This window comes from Dermochelys coriacea, chromosome 2, assembly GCF_009764565.3.
Source record: "Dermochelys coriacea isolate rDerCor1 chromosome 2, rDerCor1.pri.v4, whole genome shotgun sequence".
Taxonomy (NCBI): domain Eukaryota; kingdom Metazoa; phylum Chordata; order Testudines; family Dermochelyidae; genus Dermochelys; species Dermochelys coriacea.
Genome location: NC_050069.1, coordinates 155480437 through 155506166, shown reverse-complemented (window position 1 = coordinate 155506166; position 25730 = coordinate 155480437). Strand labels below are relative to the sequence as shown.

Sequence of the window (25730 nt, the reverse complement as noted above, 5' to 3'; positions counted from 1 at the left end):
AGTGTAAATCAAATTGACGTAGCTTGGATCTATTTACCATGGGGTCCACACTACATGACGTCGACGGGAGACGTTCTCCCGTCGACTCTCCTTACTCTTCTCGATCAGGTGGAGTACAGGAGTCGACGGGAGAGCGATTGGCGGTCGATTTAGCGGGTCTACAGAAGACTCGCTAAATCGACCACTGATGCATCGATGTCCGCAGCATCGATCCTCCGGTAAGTGTGGACAAGCCCTGAGAACTGATTGCAGAGCTAAAAGACATGGAATTGGGGATGACAGGATTAAGAGTCTCCAGGTTAATGTGATATTTTGGGCAGGAAGAAGTGGTCAGGGAGAAGGGCTCTATGCTCTAGTCCAGGAGTTCTCAGCCTTTTTCTTTCTGAGGTCCCCCCGCCCCCACCCACAAAAATAAAAACTCTCCAACCCACCTGTGCCACAATTGTTTTTCTGCATATAAAAGCCAGGTCCAGCATTATGGGTTAGCAAGCAGGGCAACTGCCTGCGGCCCCACACCACAGGAGGCCCCGCAAAACTAAGTTGCTCAGGCTTTGGCTTCAGCCCTGCAAGGTGGGGCTTTGGCTTTCTGCCCTGGGCCCCAGTGAGTGTAACACTGGCCCTGCTTGGAGGATCCCCAGAAACCTACTCACAGCCCCCCGGGGGCCAGGACCCCGGGTTGAGAACTACTATCTAGTCATCTATTTTCGATCTCCAGCAACCAGACTACTTCTACCCTTATTAGTGGTAACTTGCACTCTTAACAATCATGGCTGTAGCCAGTAAGACAAGATGGACTGGTCCTATTTATCTCACTCCCCAGGTCCCTCCAATCCCCCAGTGCACATAGTAAAACAACCATCAAATGTGATCAAATGAAATACATCTCAATACCTTTTGAGGAGGGCCCTTCTTTTTCCAATAACTTGACTTTGCCACCATCACCTGACTTTGCCAGCCATCCTTTAGATTCTGGTAACATCTCCTCTTGGTAATCTGATGGCTCTTCCTCATGCTCGCTCACTGCAGCGGCTCTCTGGATTCCTTATTGAAATCCAGCTCCTCACAGAAAGGGCAGCTAATTCAGCTGGCACCACATGTTCAGGTATCTTCTCAGTCTTTGTTATGATGCATCTTCAGCTCTCACATTGCATGGACAGCATTCAGTGCACAATTTGGCAAGCCTCTGACACATCTTGGTGTAAACCTGCTAGTTCTGACTCTATGTGAATTGACTTACACTCTATTATCCAAGCAGGGCCTTTTCATTGGCTCAGCCCAGCTTACAACTCAATCAAAGTTTTCAGTGGAGCAGATTTTATTGGAAATCAAGAAGATTGCTAAACTCTTTTACTTGCTAGCTCACAGAAGTGGATACTGGCAATCAACTGCACACTACTGTTAACTTCATATAATTCCCAGTACTCATTGCAAATAAGGTGCTTCCTGTTGATTTGCCCCTATGGCAGGGAGCACAGAACAGTCACTGACAGGTAAAACGTGGCAGTGGAGATGGGAAGACCAGCTAATAGCTGTGTCTTTGAATTTGCACTGGGGAAAGACACATTATACCCTCCTGTAGTTCAATCAGATATACAGTAGATAGAGCACTGGACTGGAACTTAGGATACCTGGGTTCTATTCCCAGCTCTGTCACTGGCCTGTTATATGACTTTGGGCAAGTTACTTCAGCTCTGTGCTTTAGTTTCCCCACTCCAAAAGATGGGGATAGTGTTACGTGGCTCCTTTGTAAACTACTTTGAGATCTATGGATGAAAGGTGCTACCTAAGAGGTAAGTAGTACTACTATTCTCAGGCAGTTCATTCTATGAATGCTAAAATGAATATAAAATGCCAAGGATGACATTTGTGTGTGGATACAAATTGTCTTACAGGCACTGCAAGAATAAAGTGGGGAAAGGCTTTTTGTCTAGTGTAGGGAGGGTCACTAGGGAAGAGGACTATAAATATACAATTGGGTTTTTTCATAAATGTAAAATTAAGTCCATTTCTCAGTATCTATTCTGTTAATTATTTCTATTTCTTGTTAGTAAGCATACATTAAAAGTTATTTTTCACTTTCCTCATTAATTTTTGTCAGTTAAAGGAATCATATTTCAAGAAGTCACATTTTATGTATAAGTGAACTGATCTAGAAAATTGGTAATTTGATGAAAAGCATGTGCACACTGACAATTCTGTGCGACCTCAAAATAAGTGACCTGTGTGATTATACCAAACAGCTACATAGTTGTGCACCTCAGACAGCCAGAAAGTATTTATACAATGGATAGTATGAAAGATGTTAAGTTCAGCCAAAGAAACTGTAGGTTGGAGAAAAGAGATCAAAGTTACAGTTGAGACAAGTTAACTTTTTGAGCCTTCAAAACTCCTCAGTTAAAAAAAGTGCTGATCACATGGCCTGAAGTTAATGTTTCTACATCACATTAGAATATGCACATCATTAAAGCATGAGACTCTTTGTGCCAGTACACTCAACTTCTACTACTAAAAAGGGATTTGCTTTCACGCTCTCCATTTATATGCAGTAAAAAATAATGCTGTAGTGTTCCATCTGCATGGAAGATGTAATGGAAGGATGGCCTGTACTGAAAATTTATAACAAGTGGTATAAATGACCATTTTATTTGTAGTTAATGAAAAATAGCACTGAGAGAGTCATAATGGACATAGAGTATGGTTATCAATGGCTCAATACGTCTATATTTTCATATTTCATAATATGATCAAGTTGTTGTGGTAAAATAACCCATCTCACTGAATGATCTAATATAAATCTTGCTAGAGTCCTAGAACAAAAATGAACACCTGTGGCTCAGTAGCAACAACATACAACAGTTTCATATTAGCTTAGTTGTAAATATAGAATTGACTCAATGAAACTCTCAGACAAGTAACATTTTTCTCACCTTAGTCTGAATGCTGAATTGATCCTTGGTTGTGACCCACCATTTTCATATAGCTGGATGTGCTGCTGATTACTGGCATGCTCCTTCCAACTTATACATACTGAGTTCCTCATGAACCGGGAGTTCTCCTTTTGCTCCTGGATCCCTTCATCTTCTTCTGATCCACTGGAACCATCTACCAGTGCTTGGAGAAACTTCTTGAATCTGATCAGTACATTCAGCCTCCATTGCTGTGAAGTTACTCTGCGGTTAGGGTTAACAGACAGCATCCAGGATATTTTCTCTCTAGTTTTCAGGTTTTTTGATAACTGCTGGTGAGAAATAAGCTCTACAAAATTCTTCAGCAATATACTACAGCGATTAGTAAGGAGGACTGGGTACTCTTCCAACAAGATGTCCAAGACTTTTAAAGAATCCTCCTGAATTCCTTCACTGATATGAGTCATGGCACTGGAGAGATGGGCACTTACCAAAGGAAAAAATGGAGCAATCTGCTCAGCTCGGATTTTTGGAGCCAAGAATTGAAGGAGCCGGATTGCTGCTACTCTGACACCAGAGTCCTTGTCTGTAAATACAGCTGCCACCTCACTTAGTATATTTGAAAGGTGTGCATCAATTATAAATGGATATTGGGACAGCAGTTCTTTGAGCCCAAAAAGAGCACTTTGCTTAACTCCGGCACTATAGTGATGCATCTGTGAAAGCAGATCCTACAAGAAGAGAAATACACATTTACTAGTTATTCCTTCAAAAACTTTAAACTGACCCATTTTCTAGTATAATCTGTTCTTAAAAGACTTAATAGCTATAGAAACTGTTTTAACGGACTATATCAAGAGCTTAATTATTTCAGATCCAAAAATGCTTTCTTTTAGAGCATAACAGCCAACAAGTCACCTACCTTCCTAATTACAGGAAGTATGCAATAATTTCATGGTTTCCTATCTAAGTACTTACATGACCTTCATAATCATAACATCTGAGTGCCTCCTAAATTAATAACAGCAAGCAAAACTCTCTCTTACCCACTTCTATCTGCGGAGTAGAGCTGGAGTATGCCAGCTATGACTGCACAGCTGCTTTTAAGGTACCCATAGCAGACTTACTTCCTTGAAGGTGGCCCCTCATCTCCTCCAGTGGGAGAGCTAGAGTTAAGGAAAGGAAGGCGGTGTGACAGATATATTGCAGAAAATTGCTGTACTTTGGAGAACGTACTGAATTAAATTTAAGTACCTTTGGAGTCCAATATATTAAATGAAACATTTATGAATTATTGTGGCTCGAATTGTATGCAACCTCTAGAAGGGGAAACGGTGACAGATGTGAGAGCTGGACTGTATTGGTTAAGAGGACCATACTGAACAATGTGCCAGACAAGAATGGACTTTTGGAACAAAAAGTATTAACTGGTTTTCCTGGCGATTAGCTAAGGGGAGGTCAATGCAAATTCCCTGAGGACTATTTAAGGCAGTGGTGGGCAACCTGCAGCCCATCAGGGTAATCCGCTGGCGAGCCGCAAGACAGTTTGTTTACATTGACTGTCCACAGGTACGGCCGCCCACAGTTCCCATTGGCCGGTCCTGGCCAATGGGAGCTGCGGGTGGCCGTGCCTGTGGACAGTCAATGTAAACAAACTGTCTTGCGGCTCGCCAGCGGATTACCCTGATGGGCTGCAGGTTGCCCACCACTGCCTTAAATAGTCCTCAGGGAATTTGCATTGACCTCCCCTTAGCTAATCCCCAGGAAAACCAGTTAATACTTTTTGTTCCAAAAGTTCATTCTTGTCTGGCACATTGTTCAGTATAGTCCTCTTAACCAATACAGTCCAGCTCTCACATCTGTCACCGTTTCCCCTTCTAGAGGTTGCATACAATTCGAGCCACAATAATTCATAAATGTTTCATTTAATATATTGGACTCCAAAGATACTTAAATTTAATTCAGTACGTTCTCCAAAGTACAGCAAATGTATGGTGCAAAAATGTATTTGCATTGACCTCCCCTTAGATCAGTGGTGGGCAACCTGCAGGCTGCATGTGGCCCATCAGGGTAATCCACTGGCGGGCCACGAGACAGTTTGTTTACATTGACTGTCCACAGGCACGGCTGCCCACAGTTCCCATTGGCCAGGAACAGTGAACCACAGCCACTGGGAGCTGCGGGTGGCCGTGTCTGTGGACAGTCAATATAAACAAACTGTCTCACGGCCCGCCAGTGGATTATCCTGATGGGCCGCATGCAGCCCGCAGGTTGCCCACCACTGATCTAAGGGGAGGTCAATACAAATACATTTTTGCAGCATCAGTCCCTACGTCCAGTTATGCAAAAACCCAGTCTTATGAAGTTATGCCCTGAAGAGTGGCCATTGTCTGCTGATCACCTGTTACATGAGATCAAGATCATAAGCCTAAGCTATATAAAGGAAAGACGGACTACTCATAATAGTTCTGGTTCTGAATCTGAGACAGTTATGAACTTGTAACCCCGGGGGAAAATCCAGTTATGTGTTTCGAAGGACTGACACCTATCAGAACCCCAGGTTGGAGTTGGGGTCACCTCTGGTAAGCTTTTTAGCAGATGTGTAGGTTCTTTTATTGTTTTTAATGCTTTCTCTGTAATGCCTTCACATTAAGAGCAAATGTATTTGCTTAGAAAGAGCTGTGTGGTACCCTATACTGCTGGCAATTACAGCTGTTCATAGCCTTTGGAGAGAAAGCAATGTGCAAAGTCTGGCCTGCTTAGGTGGTCTGGCTTATTAGGGCTATCACAGTGTAGACAGGAAACAATGCAGCCTGGAAAAACCCCTGTCAAGAGAGAGAGACAGATCCCTATCCAAGAGAAGTGACCTCTGAAGAGCCAGGAGCCAAAAACAGATGCCTTTGATAGATCATGAAGGTGCAGTTCCTTTCAGGTTGCAACAGATGGACTTGGAGAGGGGATAGCAAGCAGATGAAAAACGAAGAAAAACAGGAACCTAAAGTTAAATATGGCTTTAGGAGTCTATTTTTGAAACCTTCTGCCTCTGGACAAACTAACGAAAAACTAATGACATAACACCAAGATTTTAAAAAACAGGTGCCTTGAATTAAAACTTCCCAAACAATACTTAACTTCCAGCTCCTATTTTTGAAAATCTCTGCCTTAGGTTATTAGCTCATCCAAAGACCCAAGCCACTATCTAAACTTCACAAGTATCCACAGTCCAGCATTTGGTCAAGGTCAGTGGGACAGTGCTCAAATACAACCTTTTTTAAAAAACATAATAAATTGTCAAATCACTGCTGAAACTTTCACCTTATCGTACCTTTATATTAAGTTTTCTATTGTTTGTGGGAAGTATTCCATCCTCTTTAAGCTGTTCAGGAAGATGTATGGCCTTTGTTTTGAAGTTTGTATCAGTTGCATTTTCTAGTCTAGGCTTCTTTTTTCCAACTTTTAGCTTCACCTTTTGGAAATCCTCTTGGTGTTTCCTCTTTTTAGTCATTTTGAAGCTCTGTAGAGAGATGTTCAAATTGTTAATTAAACACCAGGCAATCAAATAACTTACACTAAAACAATGTCTATTCTTCTCAAGAACTGGCTTCTGAAATATTTTATTGCTCCTTAAAGTCAGGCTCAGATCTGAAAAAGACTTACAAAGAAGGGCACCTTCTTAAGCAATATAACTGCTCCCTATCTGCATTCAGAGTGATATCTGCTTTACTTTCCCAACAAACAGCACATTTTTTACTACTTTTTACTCATGTTAGCACTGCAGGGCCAATACAGCTCCTAAAGCAGGGTTCTATTCCATTTGTGCATCAGTCAGAAAATCCCAACCAGTTGCACATCTAACAACACAAATAAGACAACCAGATTGCACAAGTGTAATTGAGGCCCTAATCTGACCTACAAAACTTTCATTACTGACGCAATGAGTGAAAAGGAAAGAACCTGACTGCTTGACTTTCAGACCACAGGTTAAGTTTGCAGCAATGGTAATTATAAAAAAATAAATAAAAATAAACATAAAAAGACTGAAAAGTCAAGTCATACTGGCTTTCCTCTAGGAAAGCGTATAAACACTTTTGCACCATTGCTACCAACAGCAGAAGTTGTAGTGATAGACAGGGTAGGCAATGGGTGGTAAAAATCCTGTCTGTGCACTCTCTATGTTACAGTGTGTACGTCACTAGCAGCCATGCAGATGCACCAGCACAGATAAAATGCTCATAATTTTTCCTAACCTAGGTACACAATGAGAAAAAATGAAACCCCATGATGCCATTTTTAGCTTTAACATATTTGTACTGACACACTGCTTCTAGCTTTATCAAATCACAAAACACTGCACCTTAAGGTTCCTACATTCTGATAATCTTGCTTACTGTACCATACCACCACTTTAGGATTAACAGAATTTTAGCAGCTGACATCACAACCTAATAGATTAATACTCTATACCAGATGAAAGTTGTTTCTAAGATTTCTGATAGTATAAAGCACTGATTTCTAGCTGTAATGGGTCCTGATACTGGCAGTTAAAATCATGTCAGGATTCAAGCAGAAAAATAAAAAGCAAGATGTCATTATATGATTTTAAGGGCCAATAACTCTCAGCCTTGCTGGGATAAAAATAATGATTTATAACATTCGAAATCTGAGTGCCTCCAAAATTCAGTGGTATGTAGTATTCATGTCTAATGCTGGCGGTTCAAAGGGATCAGTTCATAAAACTTTCACTGGATTGTTAGTTTAGCAAAGTTTTTTTGCACTAATCCAAGACTAACTTTAGCAATAATTATATTATAGCAAATCCCAGACTTGATACCAGTATAATATTCAGTTTCTGAAATAAAAATATATAAATATCAGGGTTCACTAAGTGGTTACATAAAAATAACTGGACCTTGTGAAAAAAGCACTCAAATGTTTAGTGAATCTCTCAACTTCTAAAAAGGCTCAGTAGCTTTCAAAGAAATCAAATATTCTAGTAAAGATTTTCTATTAATCTTACATTCGAGATATTAACCTACAATGTAGAAATTCAGAATTATTTTTTCTTTAGTTTTTAAGTTTTGTTTTTAAGATTATAAAATCAGAAAATGCATAATACTGTAGTTAAATGTATAGAATTAAACTTGTATTTGACAACCACTACCTTAAGAACCTGAGAAATCATTACTGTAAATGTTGTGGTATCTGCCAGAACAAGCAAAATCCCAGCCACCATAAATTTTCCATATCTATATTGATTTGGGGAAACTTGACATACACAGAAACACAAAATTCACCATTAAACTAACAAACCCAAAAGGATTTTTTTTTTTAATTAAAGAAAACTGGGGTATCGCTGACCAAATATAGAAACTTCTAACAAAATTCATCACTTGTAACTCTGTTTATGGAAGGCATATTTTCTTGCCAGAAGAGAAAGTAAAGTCTGCAAGTTTATGTTTTATATGTATACTGCCAGGGCAATCTTTCTTAAACCCCTTGCCTATGTTAGTAATAGCACATCCACACAGAATAATTAAAAATGAAAATTTAAAATCCAATTCACTTGACAGATTTCACTTCTTTTGGACAGTTAACACTAGACTTAGAAGCTACATTTTAGTTTGTGACTTTCAGTTCTCATGTATTAGCTCAATGCTGTGTATGGGTTCACAGCAATGTATGAGAACACTGAAATACAAATCCTGTTTTCAATAAAAAATAATCTATTCACGTTAAATGGCTTTACAAAACTTACATTTTGGTCCCAAACTAAACAGGTAGCATCTATACCCATATTGCTTCTAAGACAGGGATTGGCAAACTTTGGCACGGCCCGCCAGGGTAAGCCCCAGGCGGGCCAGGCCGGTTTGTTTACCTGCCACGTCCGCAGGTTCGGCCGATCGCAGCTCCCACAGGCCAATGGGGGGCCGCGGGAAGCAGCAGCCAGCACATCCCTCGGCCCACGCCGCTTCCCGCAGCCCCATTGGCCTGGAGCAGCGAACCACGGCCAGTGGGAGCTGCAATTGGCTGAACCTGCAGACCTGGTAGGTAAACAAACCGGCCCAGCTTGCCCGGGGGCTTACCCTGGCGGGCCGCATGCCAAAGGTTGCCGATCCCTGATCTAAGATCGTACAAGCTTTTGATTTTCAGCTCATCTTTATCTGCCTCTGGGCATGCATAAATGCATTCCAATATAATTTCCATTATGTAATCACAAACCATACAGCAATAACTGGTTGCAACTGCTGTTATGGTGCAAATTTTTCTCTCGTTAGAACAGCTTGTTTTTACTCACCCATTTTTTTTTTAAATCATCCTTTGGGATGAAATATATTATGCTAGTTCTCCATGCTAGAGGTGATTAAGTTTGAGGAAAATCCCTTAAGTTACTTCTGAAGGAGAGTGGAGGATGGGTATAAAATATATGGTTTGCACTGAAGAAAAATGCTAACTATCTTCCCTCATACTCTGTCAGGGTTCCCTCCCGCGCTCTGAACTCTAGGGTACAGACGTGGGGACCCCATGAAAGACCCCCTAAGCTTATTTCTACCAGCTTAGGTTAAAAACTCCCCAGGCACAAATTCTCCCTTGTACCTTGGATTTAAGTAATGCTGCCACCATCACCAAGTGATTTAACAAAGAACCAGAGAAAAGGACCACTTGGAGTTCCTCTTCCCCCAGCAATCACCCCAAAACCTTACACCCCCTTTCCTGGGGAGGCTTGAGAATAATATCCTAACCAATCGGTTACAAAATGATCAAAGACCCAAATCCCTGGGTCTTGGAAAAATGGGAAAATCAGTCAGGTTCTTAAAAGAAGGATTTTATTTAAAGAAAAGGTAAAAGAATCACCTCTGTAAAATCAGCATGGTAAATACTTTACAGTATTTACAGATTCAAAACACAGAGGATTCCCCTCTAGGCAAAACTTTAAAGTTATCAAAAAAATGGGATAAACCTTTCTTTAGCAAAGGGAAAATTCACAAGTTGAAAACAAAAGGTAATCTAACACACCTTGCCTTATTTACTTACTCTTTGTGTAATATCAGAGACTTGTACAGGATGGTTTATAGGAGAAGGAGGTTTTTTTTGACCTGATGCTCCTCTGCTTTCCCCAGAGAACACACCAACAAAGCCTCCAAATTTCCCTCCTCCCCAAGATTTGAAAGTATCTTCTTTCCCCATTGGTCCCTTTGGTCAGGTGCCAACCAGGTTATTTGAGCTTCTTAACCCCTTACAGGTAAGGAGGAATTCTAGGCTACCCTTAGCTGTATGGTTATGACACACCCACAAAAAACATAACTCTGAAACAGATTAACTGTGAACTTGACAGTTTTCAATGAATAGGTGCTCTATTAAATGGAAAAAAAAAATCCTCTAAAATAAAATTACAGTAGAACCTCAGAATTACAAACATCAGAGTTATGAACTGACCGGTCAACCACACACCTCATTTAGAACTAGAAGTATCCAATCAGGCAGCAGCAAAGACACAAACAAAAAAAAAGGAAATACAGTACAGTACTGTGTTAAATGTAAACAACTAAAAAAGTAAAGGGAAAGCAGCATTTTTCTTCTGCATAATAAAGTTTTAAAGCTGTATTAAGACAACATTCAGTTGAAAACTTTTGAAAGAACAACCATAATGTTTTGTTCAGAGTTATGAACATTTCAGGTTACAAACAAACTTCATTGCCAAGGTATTTGTAACTGAGATTCTACTGTATAAAAATGCAAGATTGAACATATACAGCAAAAGAAAATGTTAAATTGTAAGCAGCACAATTACAGCTATTTAAATGAGCAGTTTTTTCCAAAATGTGGAGACAACTGTTTGCCTTAGTGCTGCCTCCTAACCTGAACCGTCCTTTCAAATGGCCAGGAACCCAAACTCATTCTACTCCCCTCAACTCCTCAGATGGTTTTTAAATGTTAATCACTATATAACACTCACAATTCAGACTTTGCATCCCCAAATAAATAATAATTTTATTCACAAAGCACCTCCCCGACTGCTCCATTGCACCATCAAAACAATTCTCATTAACTAATAAAAAGAACATCCCAGCCTCAACAAATTTATAAACAAGGTGAGTAAACAAAACAAAAAAACCACTACAGCAACTGTGGTAGTAACTTAAAAATACCTCTGAAAAAATAAGTTTTTACATTTTTTTTTTTAAGTGGGGAGAGATTAAATAAATCAGATTTCAAGAGGGAGCAATACACTGGATTCTCCAGCAGGACAGAAACTTCAAATTTTTGTGCAGAGAGCAGGTCCTCAAGCACATCTTGGGATCTCTCCACCCTAACTGGAGTGTAGTTCCTGTGAATACATAAGACCATAAGAACAGCCATAGTGGGTCAGACCAAAGGTCCATCTAACCCAGTATCCTGTCTTCTGACATTGCTCAATGCCAAGTGCCCCAAAGGGAATGAACAGAACAGGTATTCATCAAGTGATCCATCCCCCGTTGCCCAGTCCCAGCTTCTGGCAAACAGAGGCTAGGGACACCATCCCTGTCCATCCTGGCTAATAGCCACTGATGGACCTAACCTCCATGAACTGATCTAGTTCTTTTTTGAACCCTGTTATTAGTCTTGGCCTTCACAACATCCTCTGGCAAGGAGTTCCACAAGTTGACTGTGCGTTGTGTGAAGAACACCATGAAAGAATCCCCAATAAATGTAAAAAGAAAAGGAGTACTGGTGGCACCTTAGAGACTAACAAATTTATTTTAATAAACTATGTGGTCTTTGAAGTGCACACCTGTTACTCGTGTAGTTAAAGGCATGCCCAGCTGATAGGCACACAGTTTACCTGAAATGTATCTATACCACAAGGAAGTGTATATATGTAGGGGTCATTCCCACACCTACTTTTAAAAGAAAACTAGGCAATTAAACATATAGGAATGCAACATTAACGTTGCAATTTAAAAATCACAAAAGAAAAGCTTCCACAGAGTGTAACCTGGCCAATTGTGATTTTTAACTGTGCATTAAAAAGTTTTTGAGTTATATAGATAATTTGAGAAAAGTATATGCTACTGGCATAAACTAATCAGAAGAAAGTTTATCCAATGAAAAGGTGAGCTCTAGTACCCCTACTGCAGAAGTAACGGTAAGAACTGGTCAAATCCACTTCTGCTGATGCAGTTTTCTGAGCAGCGGGACAGGACGTGTAGAAACTTCTGTTTTCAACTCAAGCATTTGCAACAGGCCTAGGACAACAGGTAGTCTCAGGGCCTCTACCTGGCAAACCCTATATAGCTGATAACTGAGGCAATGTTTTAGTCATGGGTATTTTTAGTAAAAGTCATGGACAGGTCATGGGCACAAAAGAAAAATTCCCGGCCCGTGACCTGTCCATGACATTTACTACATACCCCTGACTAAAACTTGGCACGAGGGAGAGGAGCAGCTTGGGGGGCACAGTGGGTGCTTGGAGGGGAGGGGTCCGGCCTGGCGGGGTGCCCTGGGTTCTCAATGGGGGTCGCGGCCCAGGGGCTGGGGAAGGCGGCAGGGCTGGGGAAGGCTCCCTACCCGGCTCATGGGAAGCGGCGACCTCCAGATCCTAGGTCCATGTGCTGCCTTCTCTCCACCCCAAGCCCCAGTTCTGCAGCTACCACTTGCTGGGAATCACAGCCAATGAGAGAGGCAGCATGTGGAGCTAAGAGCTGAGGAAGGGGAGTGCCTGTCATCCTTCCAGGGAGCACCCCCCAGGTAAGCACTGCTCTGCACCCCAACCGTGAGCCCCCACACACCCAAACTCCTGCTGCTGGGAGGCGGAGCAGCCTGAGACTGCCCCAGCAGCAGCTCAGGGGCCATCCACGTGGGCCACTGCAGAAGTCACGGAGGTCTCAGAAAGTCCCAGAATCCGTGACCTCTGTGACAGACACGGAGCCTTACTGATAATCAAACTAGATCTGCCACCCAGACCATGGACATTCTTTCAAACATCCAGCAGCTACTCCCTCAGTTGCAACTGAGACTCCCAGTTTAGTCAGTCTAGAATATTTCTATTCACCTTAAAATTGCATGAATGATCTGCAGATGGCAAGTTGGAAAATTAAAAATAGTTAAATAGCACTAAGTTCAAAGCTATATTACAGCGAAGTTAATAGCAACCCTTATATTTAGACTGCTTAACCTTTTCCATTACAAAAGTGTCTTGGGACTTCTTTCTGAGAAACTAACATTTCCATGTTCCAAACAGACCTTTGAAATTTGGCAGGGAGAAAGCAGACAGAATAGAGAAGTGCTTTTTCTTTAGCCAATGAAATTCCATTCAAGTTGAGTTGAATTATAAACTGTGAAAATCGCTATTTCCTTTATGATGCTTTCACTGATCAAGAAAATATTAACAGTATGCCCAAATAACATCCAAACACATTCTAAAGAGCCAGGACCATGCCACCACCAGAGATGGAGCAGCAGCTCACACTGCAATGGAAACTAGTGGGCGCTGCAGAGCAACTGCTGCAAAAGGAGGAGAATGAGAGCAGGACCAGATGAAATATGCAATTCTTTAGTCTTAATCCTATTGTGCGTAGGTAAGTGTACTGGGTCCTGAAAGAGAGAGGTTGTGTGTGTTGGAATTGAAGACTACAGACAGGTAAAAAGAAAAGGAGTACTTGTGGCACCTTAGAGACTAACAAATTTGGTGGAAATGCATCCGATGAAGTGAGCTGTAGCTCCCGAAAGCTTATGCTCAAATAAATTTGTTAGTCTCTAAGGTGCCACAAGTCCTCCTTTTCTTTTTGCGAATACAGACTAACACGGCTGCTACTCTGAAACCTACAGACAGGTAGTTACTGCTGAGTTATTGCTGCCGCTGCGTCAGAGCTCAGAAACGGAGCCCAGCTAGGCTCGCTGCGAGACGGGCTTTTACTGTTATTCTTACTTGCTGCTAGCGCCAAAGCTGAGCCCCAACCCTGCCAGCTCCCCGGGGGCGGGCAGCAGCCGTCTCCGCCCAGGGCAGCTTCCAGGATCAGCTCCTCGGGGAGCATCAGTGGGGACCCCTCAGCTGGCAGGAGAAGGGTTCACACCGCGCCCCACACGTGCAGAGGCGGGTGCCCGCCAGGGGCTGCTCTCGCGCCCGCGGGTGTCGCTGTCAGGGATTCAGAGCAGCCCCCGGGGGGTGCCCTGCCCCGCCTCTGCAGGGGGGCGCGGGAGACTGAATCCGCCCTGGCCCCGGGGCAGCGCCCCCAGGGGTCTCGCCCGCCCCGCTCTTCGGGGCTCCGCTGGGGGGGGGGGGAGGAGAGCGGGACCCCCAGGCCCGCAGCGAGCGGAGGGGGGGCCAGACAAAGGGCGCTCGGGCCCGCGTAACCGCCCCCGGCAGCAGGGGGCGAGGCAAATCCCCGGTTTCCCCGAAAACGACCCAGCGGGCGGGGGCGGGGCTGATGCGCGGGGTCCCCCGGCGGGGGCGGGGGCGGGGGGCCGCGCGCGCGGACCGCACTCACCGACCCACGCGGCGAGCGTGCGCCACCTCCCCGCTCCAGCCGCGGCGAGTCCCCGCCGGAAACCGCTGCCCACGTGATTGACGGGAGAGGGCGGCGGGAACTGGGACCTGCGACCATAGAGAGGAGCGGGGAGGGAAGAGCGGCCGCCCGCTTAGGTCTGGTGGGCGGGCGGAGCGCGGCCCTGGGCTCCCGCCGCCGCCGCCGCCGCCGGCCCGTCAAGCCCAGCCCGCTTCTGTGAACAAGCCCAGAAGGAGAAAAACCCGCCGGTGTCTCTGCGGCCGCGGCTCCGAGCGCCCGGGGAACGCGGCGCCGAAGTTAACAGCCGCCCGTGGCAAGCGGCCGCGTCCCTCACCCTGACTTCCCGGGGCGTCGCGGCCGATGCAGGGAGGCTGCGTGGAAACAATCCTCTGGCTAACGGCGCCCGAAAGAAAGACAGGAAGGCGTCAAGCCTGCGGCAGGCGTTACCGGAGCCCCTTTGGTGATTCTGGAGAATTCCCGCCAAATGGACGTCAGAGCCTGCAAAGCCAGGTCTCAGAGCAGCAGCCGCCTTAGTCCGTAGCCGCAAAAAAGAAAAGGAGGACTTGCGGCACCTTCGAGGCTAAAAGAAAAGGAGGACTTGTGGCACCTTAGAGACTAACAAATTTATTAGAGCATAAGCTTTCGTGAGCTACAGCTCACTTCATCGGATGCATTTGGTGGAAAAAACAGAGGAGAGATTTATATATACACACACACAGAGAACATGAAACAATGGGTTTATCATACACACTGTAAGGAGAGTGATCACTTAAGATAAGCCATCACCAACAGCAGGGGGGGAAGGAGGAAAACCTTTCATGGTGACAAGCAGGTAGGCTAATTCCAGCAGTTAACAAGAATAACAGAGGAACAGTGGGGAGTGGGGTGGGAGGGAGAAATACCATGGGGAAATAGTTTTACTTTGTGTAATGACTCATCCATTCCCAGTCTCTATTCAAGCCTAAGTTAATTGTATCCAGTTTGCAAATTAATTCCAATTCAGCAGTCTCTCGTTGGAGTCTGTTTTTGAAGCTTTTTTTGTTGAAGGATAGCCACTCTTAGGTCTGTGATCGAGTGACCAGAGAGATTGAAGTGTTCTCCGACTGGTTTTTGAATGTTATAATTCTTGACGTCTGATTTGTGTCCATTCATTCTTTTACGTAGAGACTGTCCAGTTTGGCCAATGTACATGGCAGAGGGGCATTGCTGGCACATGATGGCATATATCACATTGGTAGATGCGCAGGTGAACGAGCCTCTGATTTGAGCGTTTAAATGTGCTCGTCCCTTAAGGTGCCCCAAGCCCTCCATTTCTTCCTGTAAATACAGTTTCTTCACGGGGTCGCCCTACGTGTTGTACAGAACTTCTGCGTCAGAGCGTCGCGGCTTAGCTTTGCTTAGTTGGAAGTGCCCCTTCAACGCACCCCGCTGGCCCCCTGGGAAATTCAAGGTGTCATGGTCGGTTTGAAAGTCAGGCCTTTTGGGTCCTATTCCCAGCTCTGCCACTACCTGGCTGTGTGACACATAAAACAAGTCACTGTTCCTTTCTCGGCCTTAGTTTCTTCCTTTGGCAAATAGAAATAACAATCCTCTCCTACCTATCTCCCGGTGGTTGGAGGTTGGGAAGCCATTCGACAGAGTCACGGGAAGCAGAATGTGAGGTATCCCATCACGTTGAGTCATATCAGATTATGACAACAGAATAGCTGAAAGACTCTATTTTTATTTCTGTTTTGTTATTTTGAAATTGTTAAGAGCAGCAACTACTTAGCTCAGACCGAAGCATCTCATCTGATTGTCTAGATCAGGGGTGGGCAAACGTTTTGGCCCAAGGGCCACATCGGGTTTGCAAAACTGTATGGAGGGCCGGTAGGGAAGACTGTGCCTCCCTAAATAGCCTGGTCCTCTCCCCCTTCCACTTCCTGCCCCCTGACTGCCCCCCTCAGAGCCCCCAACCCTTCCAACACCCCCTGCTCCTTGTCCCCTGACTGCCCCACCCCCGACAGGCCCCGTGGGACTCCCACACCTATCCAATCCCCCCTGCTCCCCATCCGCTGATCGCCCCCCCCGCGAGAATCCCCGACCCTCCAACCGCTCCCTATACTGACCCCTATCCACACTACCATCCCCTGACAGGCCCACCGGAACTCCCATGCCCTATCCAACCCCCCAGTTCCCCATCCCCTGACCGCTCCCTGTCCCCTAACTGCCCCCCTAGAAACCTCTGCCCCTTATCCAACCCCCACTCCCCACCCCCTTACCATGCTGCTTAGAGCAGCAGGACTGGCTTATTAGAAAGCTGGGAGGTGGGCGGGCACAAGCCACGCAGCCCAGCAGGAGCAGCAGGCCAGAGCGCTCCCCCTGCGGCGGTGTGGCTGCGGGGGAGGGGCCAGGGGCTGGCTAGCCTCCCCGGCCGGGAGCTCAGGGGCCAGGCAGGACGGTCCCACGGGCCAGGCTGTAGTTTGCCCACCTCAGGTCTAGATCACAGTGTCTTCTCTTTCTATGTGATGAGACAATTTACCACATTGTGAGGAACAGGAGATGCTTTTGTTTTGCAAACAAACATTTGTGCAAAGAATTTTCATCCAACTTCTTACGATTTCAAGAAAAAAACTGGTTTAGGCTGAATGGGATTTTCTGACAGAAAACAGTTTCAATGAAAACTTTCCCACCATTTGGATTCCTGGGCTTTATCCCTGCCTCTTGGGGGGTTTCTTGTCTGTTAATTAGGACAGGAGTCAGGACTGGTGATTTTCTCTTTCTGGCTTTGCCACTGCCTTGCTATGTTGGACCTTGGGTAGGTCACGTCCCTTCTCTGTACCTCAGGATGCCCATCTGCCCCATGGGAATACAGACAGTTCTCTAATTCGGGGCAGCAGTGAACCTGGGTTAGAAGGGGGCATTAAAACCCTCTGTGAAGGAGAAAGGAGTGTTTCCAGATGTTGAGCATCAAGGAATTCTAAACTTTGCTAAAATGGCTGGTCTATGGAAAGAAGAAATGGTCGGGGCCAAATTTTAACCATTGTCTTTTTTAAAGCCCATTCAGGGATGTGAGTCCCACTATTTTAGTCACCTGGGGCTCTTTGCCAGGAGGCGAGAAGAGGTTCCTGCCTCCATTTTTTTGGCTTTAATAAACCAGGTGCTGTGCACCACTTCTCTTTTGAGATCCCAGAAAAAGAACATCTTCCCATCCATTAAGAAGACAGGACCTACCTTTAAAAGGGGAACAAACAGAACCCTGGGACTTACAGACTAGCCAGCTTCACTTCTATGCCTGGAAAGATATACTGGAACAAATGATTAAACAATCAGTTTGTAAGTACCTACAGGATAATTTGGTTCTTAGGACGAGTGAGTATGGATTTGTCAAGAGCAAAGCAATCCTATTTCCTTCTTTGACAGAGTTACTGGCCTAGTGGAGGTGGGTAAACAGTAGACGTGATGTAGCTTGGTGTTAATAAGGCTTTTGACACAGTCCCACAGGCAGAGGTGAAAGTAAGCTGGTATGCCCCAGTACGGTGTACTGGGGTGGATTGGCTTCCACAGGCACAATTTAAAGGGCCTGCAGCAGCTGGAGCCCCCGGCCCTTTAAATTCCTGCCAGAGTCCCGCTGCTGGAGCCCTGGGGTAGCGGCTGTGAGGCTGGGGCAGTGACTTAAAGGGCCTGGGGCGGTAGCAGCAGCCGAGCCCTGGGCCCTTTAAATCGTCCCCAGAGCCCTGCCGCCACTTCCCCAGGGCTTCAGCAGGCTCCAGGGACGATTTAAAGGGTCCAGGTCGGTAGTGGCGGCCGGCACCCCGTCCCCAGAGTCCTGCTGCTGGAGCCCTGGGGAAGTGGCGACGGCGGGGCTCCAGGGACAATTTAAAGGGGCCAGGGCTCCGGCCACACCTACCGACCTGGGCCCTTTAAAATGTTGCCAGAGCCCCCGGCTGCCGCTCTTACCCCGGGGAGGGGGAAGGAGGCACTTGTCGGTACAGGGTGGGCCGGGGCTGGCCCTGACCTCCCCCAGCCCCATCCCTTCCAGGGGCCAGAGCCGGCCCCAGCCTAGCCCCGTACCAGTAAGTCCCTAGACTTACTTTCACTCCTGCCCACAGGACATTCTCACAAGCAAACTAGGGAAATGTGGTCTAGATGCGATTAGTATAATGTGGGTGCCACAGCTGGTTGAAAGCCCATACTCCAAGAGTCCTCCTCCATGCCTGGCTGTCCAATGGAGAGGGTGTACCTAGTGGGTCCGGCAGGGATCAGTCCGGGGTCTGGTACTATTCAATAGTCTCATTAATGATTTGGAAAATGGAGTGGAGAGAATGCTTCTAAAATTTGCAGATGACACCAAGCGCTTTGGAGCACAGGACTGGAATTCAAAATGCCCTAAACAAATTGGAGAATTGGTCTCCTTGAGCCAAACTCCATGGCCAGGCCCCCGTCTATAGACAGGGCTGAGCTGAAACCCCAAAGCCAAGCACTCCTCCTCCTGGGCAGTGCACTCCAACCTTTAATGGTCAGATGCTGCTTAGCACTGTCAAAGCAGCTTTTGCTGGGGGATTCTCCAGGCACTTTCCAATAGTGGGAAAGTATTAAATCCCGTTTTGACTGCTGGGGAAAGAGCCATAGAGAAGAGAACTTGCCCAAAGTCCCACAGGTCAATAGGAAAACCAGCAATGGAACCCAGGAGTCCTGACTCCCAATCCCCTGGTCCTGTCACTACAGCAGAGCACCCCCCTCTCAAAGGCAGGGGGACCGGACACAAAGGTCTGGTTCTAATTGCCAGCTGTGGGAGGGAGTGTGCAGCAGTGGTTTGTGAAGGGGCCTGGAAATAAGGACTGCTGGGTCCCATCCATGGCTCTGAGAGGCACTGTCACCGCCACACTGGGGCAGTGGTCTGCACCCCCTGCTGCTGGCTGAGTTTCTCCATCCCCTGGCAATAAGACAGACTCTTGTTTTCACAGCCAGTCAATCGCCCAGTGTCATCACCCTGCCTGCTGGCTGGGCACGGTAACTCCTCAGGTCACCACATTCTCCAACCTGTCTTGGGCTTGGGGAGTGAGGAGGAGGGCAAGGGACGACCCTGAACATCCTTCATCCATTACTCCATCACCTAGAGCAAGTGAGTGGCATTAGGGTTCCTCGGTGGATTCCTCAGTATGTCTGGGGAGAGGCAGAAATAGGGGGAGAGAATCTCTCCAAAAGGAGATTTGATCTGCAAACAGCCCCCAGGAGCCCCTCGCTCTCAGACTGGGGAGAGGCTTCTCCTGGGCCATGTCCGGTGTGTTGGGAAATGTCCCAGCAATGGGGCTGCCAGGCCTTCCCTTGTGGGAGACTGTTCCCCAGGCTGAGAGTCTCTGAGCTGGGCCAGACCCTGTGAGCGGCTGAGCATCAAAATCAATGGGAAACGAGGGGGCCCTGGGCTTCCTGTGCCAAGGGAGTTTGTGACTTTGACATGGGGAATGGTTTCCCAGGAGAAGTCCAGACTCCTGGGTTCTGTTCCTTCTCTAGCCTCGGGGTGGGGAGTGTGGCCTGGGATGCCAGGAGGCAGCTGCTTGTCCAAAGTGACCGATAGTCTTTGTGTCTGAGCCCAGTGCTCAAAAAGGAGGCGACTCCCTGGGTATTGCAGCACCAGGAATGACAAGGGGGAATGTTGGGAGCAGATCATGCAATAAACTCCTGCCAGTGTGTGTAGCTTATACCCCTGTGGGGGGAGAAGGAGATGCTCTGGATGGGGAGGACCAAAAAGGCTGGTTAGTGAGAGGCTGCCTTGACCCCAGACTCACATCTGCTCCCTGCTCGGTTCCAGGATGGCCAGGCTTCTGAGGATGTTCAGGAAGAAGGCTCTGCTGGTGGCCCCAGAGCCCGAGGGAAGCAGCTGCCATCTTCCCAAGGAGCAGAGCGACCCCTCCATCCCCGCTGGCAGGGAAGGAGCTCCCAGCCGGGCCAGGAGGTGAAAGTGCCCAGCCTTGTGGCGGAGGAAACCCGTTCCCGGCTCAGGGACCGAGGTGGGAGAGGCCCCGGCTAGGCCGAAATGGAGCTGGCTCAGGATGCGGCTGGACAGGCGGGACCCAGCCCAGGAGGGGAGCCGGGCTGGGTGGCTCTGGGGCTTGTTGCGTGGGCAGCACTAGCCCCAGGAGCCCAGCCCGGTCACTTGAGATCTTCCAGCCTCCCCAGGGCAAGAGGTGGAGGATCCCTTTCCCAGCACCAGCAGCTCGGCCTGCTCCCCATGGGACAGCAAAAGCACCTGGGACTAGGACAGCAGCAAGACCGATGGGCACCACTGCTTTGTTCCAGGTGAGGAGCCAGGCTGGACTCGAGGAGGGGTCTGTGAACACCCTGGGCCCAGGCCCTCGATCAGTGCTAGGGGGGCGGGTCCTCAGCCCAGGTGTCTGGCCTGAGCCACATGAACTAGATGCTGACACTTTGGTCCTTGGTGATCCATTGTGGGGGGAGGGGAAGGCACATCCCAGGGAGTCCAGGACAGTGGGAGGGTCTCTTTGCTATGGGCTCCTGAAGGAATTGGGAGCTGAAGGTATCACTGAGAGGGGGAAGTGTGGGGCACAATCTGCCCTAGATCCCAGAGGTGGGAAGGGGACACATTGCCCCACCATGCCCCTGTCCTTCCCCCGAGTGGCAGCAGAAGTCACCCTGTCCCCTTCTCTCGCCGGTTCAGGGACCCCCAGGGACTCGGAGGAGGAGGAATGGGTGGACGTGGCCACAGAGGAGGCTGCTCTCGAAAACATCCGAGAGCAACTCCAGGACCGAGAAAAGGTACAAACGTTCCCCAGCTGTACTGGAACTGAGATTGTCCTGCTCCTTCCCAGCAACCAGACCCCTTGTTGTGGGTCTTGTCCCTCATGATCCACCACCCCTAATGCGGACCTTTCTCCTCCATGATCTGGGACCCCCAAGATAGGGGTGTTTGTCACACACCAGTCGGGATCTCGTCCCCACGCAGGCACTGTCCCAGTTTCTCACCCTCCCTGTGTAGGAGTCGTGGGTGATTTGGACAATGGGCGGGTCCCCACTATCCCCCATTCAGGCCTGAGTCCTGCAGCTGGCGTGGGTGGGGCAGGGAGGTCCCTGGCTCTCCCCTAAACCCACTCCTGGTGGGTGCAGGATGAAGCCCAGCAGCTCATGTTCCTGCACGCCACCCACCCCGCGTGTCTCGCTGCACAGCAGAGAGGGCAGGACACATTGGAGCCGCAGTGCTGCAAGGCGGCTGTGGTGGAGAGGATTGTGGTGAGCGAGACAAGGCACCCGGCAGCTGAAGGGAGGACAAAGACATGGGAAGGGCAGGTTTCTCCCTGGGCCAATGGATGGGGGATGGCTGGTGCTGGAGGGGCAGCTGAGGGCAGGGATTGCTGGGGTTGAAGATTGGGGAGAAGAGACGGGAGAAATTCTGAGATTGGTCACTAGTGGGCAGGAATGGGAGGAACGGGAGGCAGGTGGGGGGATCCTGCTAGCTGTGTGGGGGGCTGGCTGTGTAATCTCCTCACTGGGAAGTGTCAGTGGGGCCCGAATCTCTCTCACTCCTTTGTCTCCTTTGGGTCTCACAGGAGCTCATTGAGGAGCTGCCTGATAACTCTCCACCCGGCGCCATCCTCGCTAACTCCCTGATTGCTGTGGGCAACCTCAGGTACCGAGATCCTCTTGCCTGATTCCCCTAACCCCGGTGCTGCTCAGGCCCAGGGCTGGGAGTCACTGCCCCTCCCACTCCCAGGTCACCTCCCAAGGGTGGCTCCTCCAGCAGAGGTGATCGGAAGGTTCCCTCTCTCCTGCTGCGCTGTACTTTTCACTCCAGGAACATTGCAACGGCTTTAGGGAGAGGCTCACTCCCAGGATCAGATACAGGAGGGACAGCAGGGTCCAGGGAACAGGCGCTATTCCTGCCCTGCCACTGTCTGTCTGGTAAAAGTTGGTCTTATCATTCCCTGGCTCAGTGCCTCAGTTTCCATTCTCACCAGCCTCTGCCTATTTCCCTGCAGTTTCACGTCCCTGTTGGTGCCAGTCCCACCCCCGCACTGCACAGTCTAATACCGGCTCCTCTCTCTTGCCAGCGCCATGATACCTGCCCTGGAGCCAGAATTGGAGACCCACCTCCTTCGAACTGCCCTACACACCATCTTCACCCTGGGCACGGAGAAGGACACCACCCAAGTCCAGGTAGATCATGCTAAAATCATGGATTGAAGAGCCAGCTGTCATCCTGCCATGAATTTTTGCTAATTGCCTGCAGTGGGATGTGAATGAGAGAGGCCAGGATATGTGTTTGGGGATCTCACCAGTGCTTCCTAGAGACTCCTCTTGTCATACTGTAGCAGATGTAGCCCCCGTTTCCCTAACCCTGACCCATGCCCTTTGCTTTGCAGGATCTGCACAAGATATTGCCAGAGCTCCTGGATGCCATGCTGGGGAACTTGCTGGCAGAGTCCCCAGACACAGCCAGGCTCCACTACATCTTGGAGGTGAGCCCCATGAGAAGGGTGGGGGCAATTTTACCTTAATGGTTAGATCCATTTTCCAGTCTGTCCTCCTAGCTGGGCCCCCAGTGGGCCATCCTTGGTCAGGGCAGTCAGTGCAATGCAATGTCAGACCCTTCCTCCGAGAAGGACAGAGGAAGGAGCTGGAACTTCAAGCCAGAGCTCTGCCTGGTTCTGTTGAGCACTAACCACAGGGCCCCTGGCTGGCCTGGGGAGTGAGAGTCTGAACCCCTCCTGCAGGGTTGAAAATAAAATGCAGATTTTATCACGGGGCTGCTCTGGTCCCCCCGAAAGGGGCAAGGCCTCAGGCAGAAGGGGTGGGGCTGGGGGTCAGCATCCCCCAGCCCGTCCGTCTGTGTTCCCTGGCCCACGCCACCCGTGGCTCCAGCGGCAATTTAAAGGGCCGGGGCTCAGGCCGGCGCAGCCGTGGTAGCGGCAGAGGCAGCCAGAGCCCCAGGCCCTTTTAAATCATGGCCCCGGGGCAGCTACTTCCCCCCCCCGACCATCAGCGGCGGGGGGAGAGGGGGCAAAAGGAGCAGCGATATTAAAGCACTGCCGCAGCAGCCTTTTAACATCGCTGCCCTTTTTGCGCCCCCCAGCTGGGTCGGCGCTGCCCCTTTTGAGCCCTCCCATTGGCAACCCTGCTGGTAGGGACCTGGGGGGGGGGGCACAAAAGGGGCAGTGACGTTAAAGCACTGCTGAGGCAGCACTTTAAGCAGTGCTTTAAAGTCAGCAGTACGGGCCGTTCTGGCGGCTACCTTTTACCGGTACACGGTACCGGCCTGTACCCCCTTACTTTCACCCCTGCCCTCCTGTGAGCTCCATGAGATGGCCCTCAGAGAAGAGTCACAGGCTCCTTCCTAGAGAAACAGGAGGACCCCAGAGAATCAGCCCTTCTCTCCGATGGGCCCTGAGATTCCTGGGGTGATTGTGCTCACACTCAGTCCCTTCATCCAGCCAAGGACTTGAGAGCGAGGGAGGGGTGAGGGGTCTGTCTCCTTCCTGGTGAGCTGTTCAGGAATCAGGAGTTCAGAGAGGATGGGACCAGCCCCGACACTGAGCATTGTTCCAATCTAGAGAGACAATGACAAGTTGTGACCTGCAGGATTCAAGCTTTGTCCTGGGGGCAACAATCCCCTTCTAAAGCTCTGCGATCAGTGAATCAGATATTCCACCCCGCACACACTTTCTCAGCCCCCTGGGGATGGGGAGGGGCTCATTAGCACAACACATGCCCCTGCCCATTCATCCTGAGCTGCCTCCTTTCCCCACAGCACATAAACTACTGGATTGTGTCCAGGGTGCTGCAAGAGAGAGCCAGGGCCATTAGGAGCAGCACAGCCCTGCTCAGATCCACCCTCACCTTCCCTGAGTTTGACGTAAGTGGCCTCTGACCCCAGCTTCCTGATTCCAGGCGTGGGTGGGCTGGCTCCGAGGGGCTGTAGGATCAGCTGCTGAAGGGGCTGTGGGTTAGGAGTGCTCCTCTTGGGGAGGCAGAGTCAGAGCAGAGAATGAGCTTGGCTTGAGTCAAGTTCTTCTTGTCCTGGTTAAGTGGTGACTCGGGGCTTTGAAGGGGACCATGCTCCAGGTTCATGCCTTCCTGTCATCCTGGAGCAACTGGGGAAGCAAATCCTCATGGAGGGCCCTGCCCACATCTCTGTGCTCCAGGCTCCCTTGCGGGCAGAGAAAATTAAGGGTCTAGCTCTAGCTCCTATACTCTAGCATCTCCTGCTGAGGGGAAGGAGAGTTCTGGCCCGGGGGGGACTGGGAGCTGACAGGAAAATGCTGATGGAGTCCCCTCTCCCTCTCCCTTCCATTAGAACTCAGCAGAATTCCCCAGGATGGGTCACCATGTGGCACAGCTGGCTGTGTTCATCAGTGACCCAGCCAACGACATCAACCAGCAGGCCAGGGAGGGGGTTTACCGGCTCTACCAGCTGCTGCTGCAGAGGGAGGAGCCCAGCTGGGAAATGGCACCTGATAGAAGAGTGAGACTGGGACCCCAGCCAATTTCTCTCACTGACCCCGGCTGGAGGATGAGTCTCTTTCTCTGTTCTTGTCCACCTCCTGCAATTCTGTTGGGCCAGGCACGCAGCGAGGACTCTGCCCACTGTGCAGCCACCAATGGGATTGGAAGGACACAAGCACTGCAACCAGAATAAGTGTGTGTGTCTCTCTCTTTCCCAGGGCTGACCATCCACGAGGCCGAAGACCTGTGGTGCTGGGACTGGCACCAGGACAGCAGGCTCCTGGGCTATAGGAACACAGGGTGGGGGAGGTAAGGACACTCTGCCAGGGCATGAGATGGCTCAGGGAGTGGAGGTGGCTGGGTCCCCTGAGTTGGCTGCTCTTGGGGCCACTAGACAGAGATATCTTCTAGCCCCAGGATTTGGAGCCTGGTTCTGGGCAATCTGCTAATGTCCCACGTCCTGTTGGTTTGAGGTCTTCAGAAAGTTCTTCTTGGAGGGGCAGAGAAGATCCTTCCTTCCTCCGGACGGCACTACTGGCCATCCACAACCCCCTGCTGCGTGTCTGCCAGGCTGGGCTGCTCCTCACCTACTCCCTCCTGGGGGAAGCCCAGCAGCTGGTGGGGGACAAGGTAAGCAGCTGCATTAGACTCAGGAGATTAGGGCGGGGCCCAGGCCTCATTCCCATCCTATGGCCATTGGTTGTCCTGGCAGCAAGGAGCCTGGTGCGGAATGAGAGTCAGAGCAGGTGCTACTGGGAAGGGATTTGAATTCCCCTCCATGAGCAGGAGGGAGCCAGCTTGTCCCCAGAGCAGCTCTAACCCAGCCCTTTAGCAAGGCTAATTAATGACAAGCGTTACCTCCTCATGGACTTACGTTATTAGGACACGCTGCTGTCGCTCTTGG

General features: G+C 48.8%; 2 protein-coding genes across 12 annotated transcripts in view; one reads left to right on the top strand and one right to left on the bottom strand.

Annotated features, from left to right (window-relative positions):
• The window catches only part of TEX10 (testis expressed 10), a 124015-nt gene extending 109088 nt beyond the window's left edge, over positions 1-14927 (bottom strand). For 6 of the 11 annotated variants that reach the window (XR_006279129.1, XR_006279130.1, XM_043508531.1 and 3 more), the window contains exons 1-3: positions 14372-14527; positions 6232-6420; positions 2928-3637 (exon numbers count right to left, since the gene is read on the bottom strand). Coding sequence is in view for 9 of the 11 variants with exons in the window: in XM_043508531.1 (XP_043364466.1) it covers positions 2928-3637; positions 6232-6420; positions 14372-14488 (1016 nt within the window). In the remaining 2 variants the exon portion in view is untranslated. Of the gene's footprint in view, positions 1-2927; positions 3638-4033; positions 4073-6231; positions 6422-9199; positions 9308-12011; positions 12120-14371; positions 14548-14887 lie in introns of those variants that run through there. The other 5 variants (XM_043508529.1, XM_038388554.2, XM_043508528.1 and 2 more) reach the window with 5 other exon arrangements.
• Positions 14928-20636: 5709 nt separating this feature from the next.
• Positions 20637-25019, top strand: LOC122458486 (protein MROH8-like). The gene is made up of 6 exons (XM_043507119.1): positions 20637-20668; positions 21048-21145; positions 21934-22013; positions 22435-22540; positions 22747-22842; positions 24678-25019. Exons 4-6 carry the CDS (start codon positions 22439-22441, stop codon positions 25017-25019), a joined length of 540 nt encoding a protein of 179 aa, XP_043363054.1. The 5' UTR covers positions 20637-20668; positions 21048-21145; positions 21934-22013; positions 22435-22438.
• The last annotated feature ends 711 nt before the right edge of the window (positions 25020-25730 follow it).

Coding starts and splice junctions, on each gene's coding strand:
- LOC122458486 (XM_043507119.1), top strand. CDS start 22,439: ATGATACCTGCCCTGGAGCCAGAATTGGAGACCCACCTCCTTCGAACT. Junction 22,541..22,746: donor AGGACACCACCCAAGTCCAG/GTAGATCATGCT, acceptor TTTGCTTTGCAG/GATCTGCACAAGATATTGCC. Junction 22,843..24,677: donor GGCTCCACTACATCTTGGAG/GTGAGCCCCATG, acceptor CCCTTCCATTAG/AACTCAGCAGAATTCCCCAG.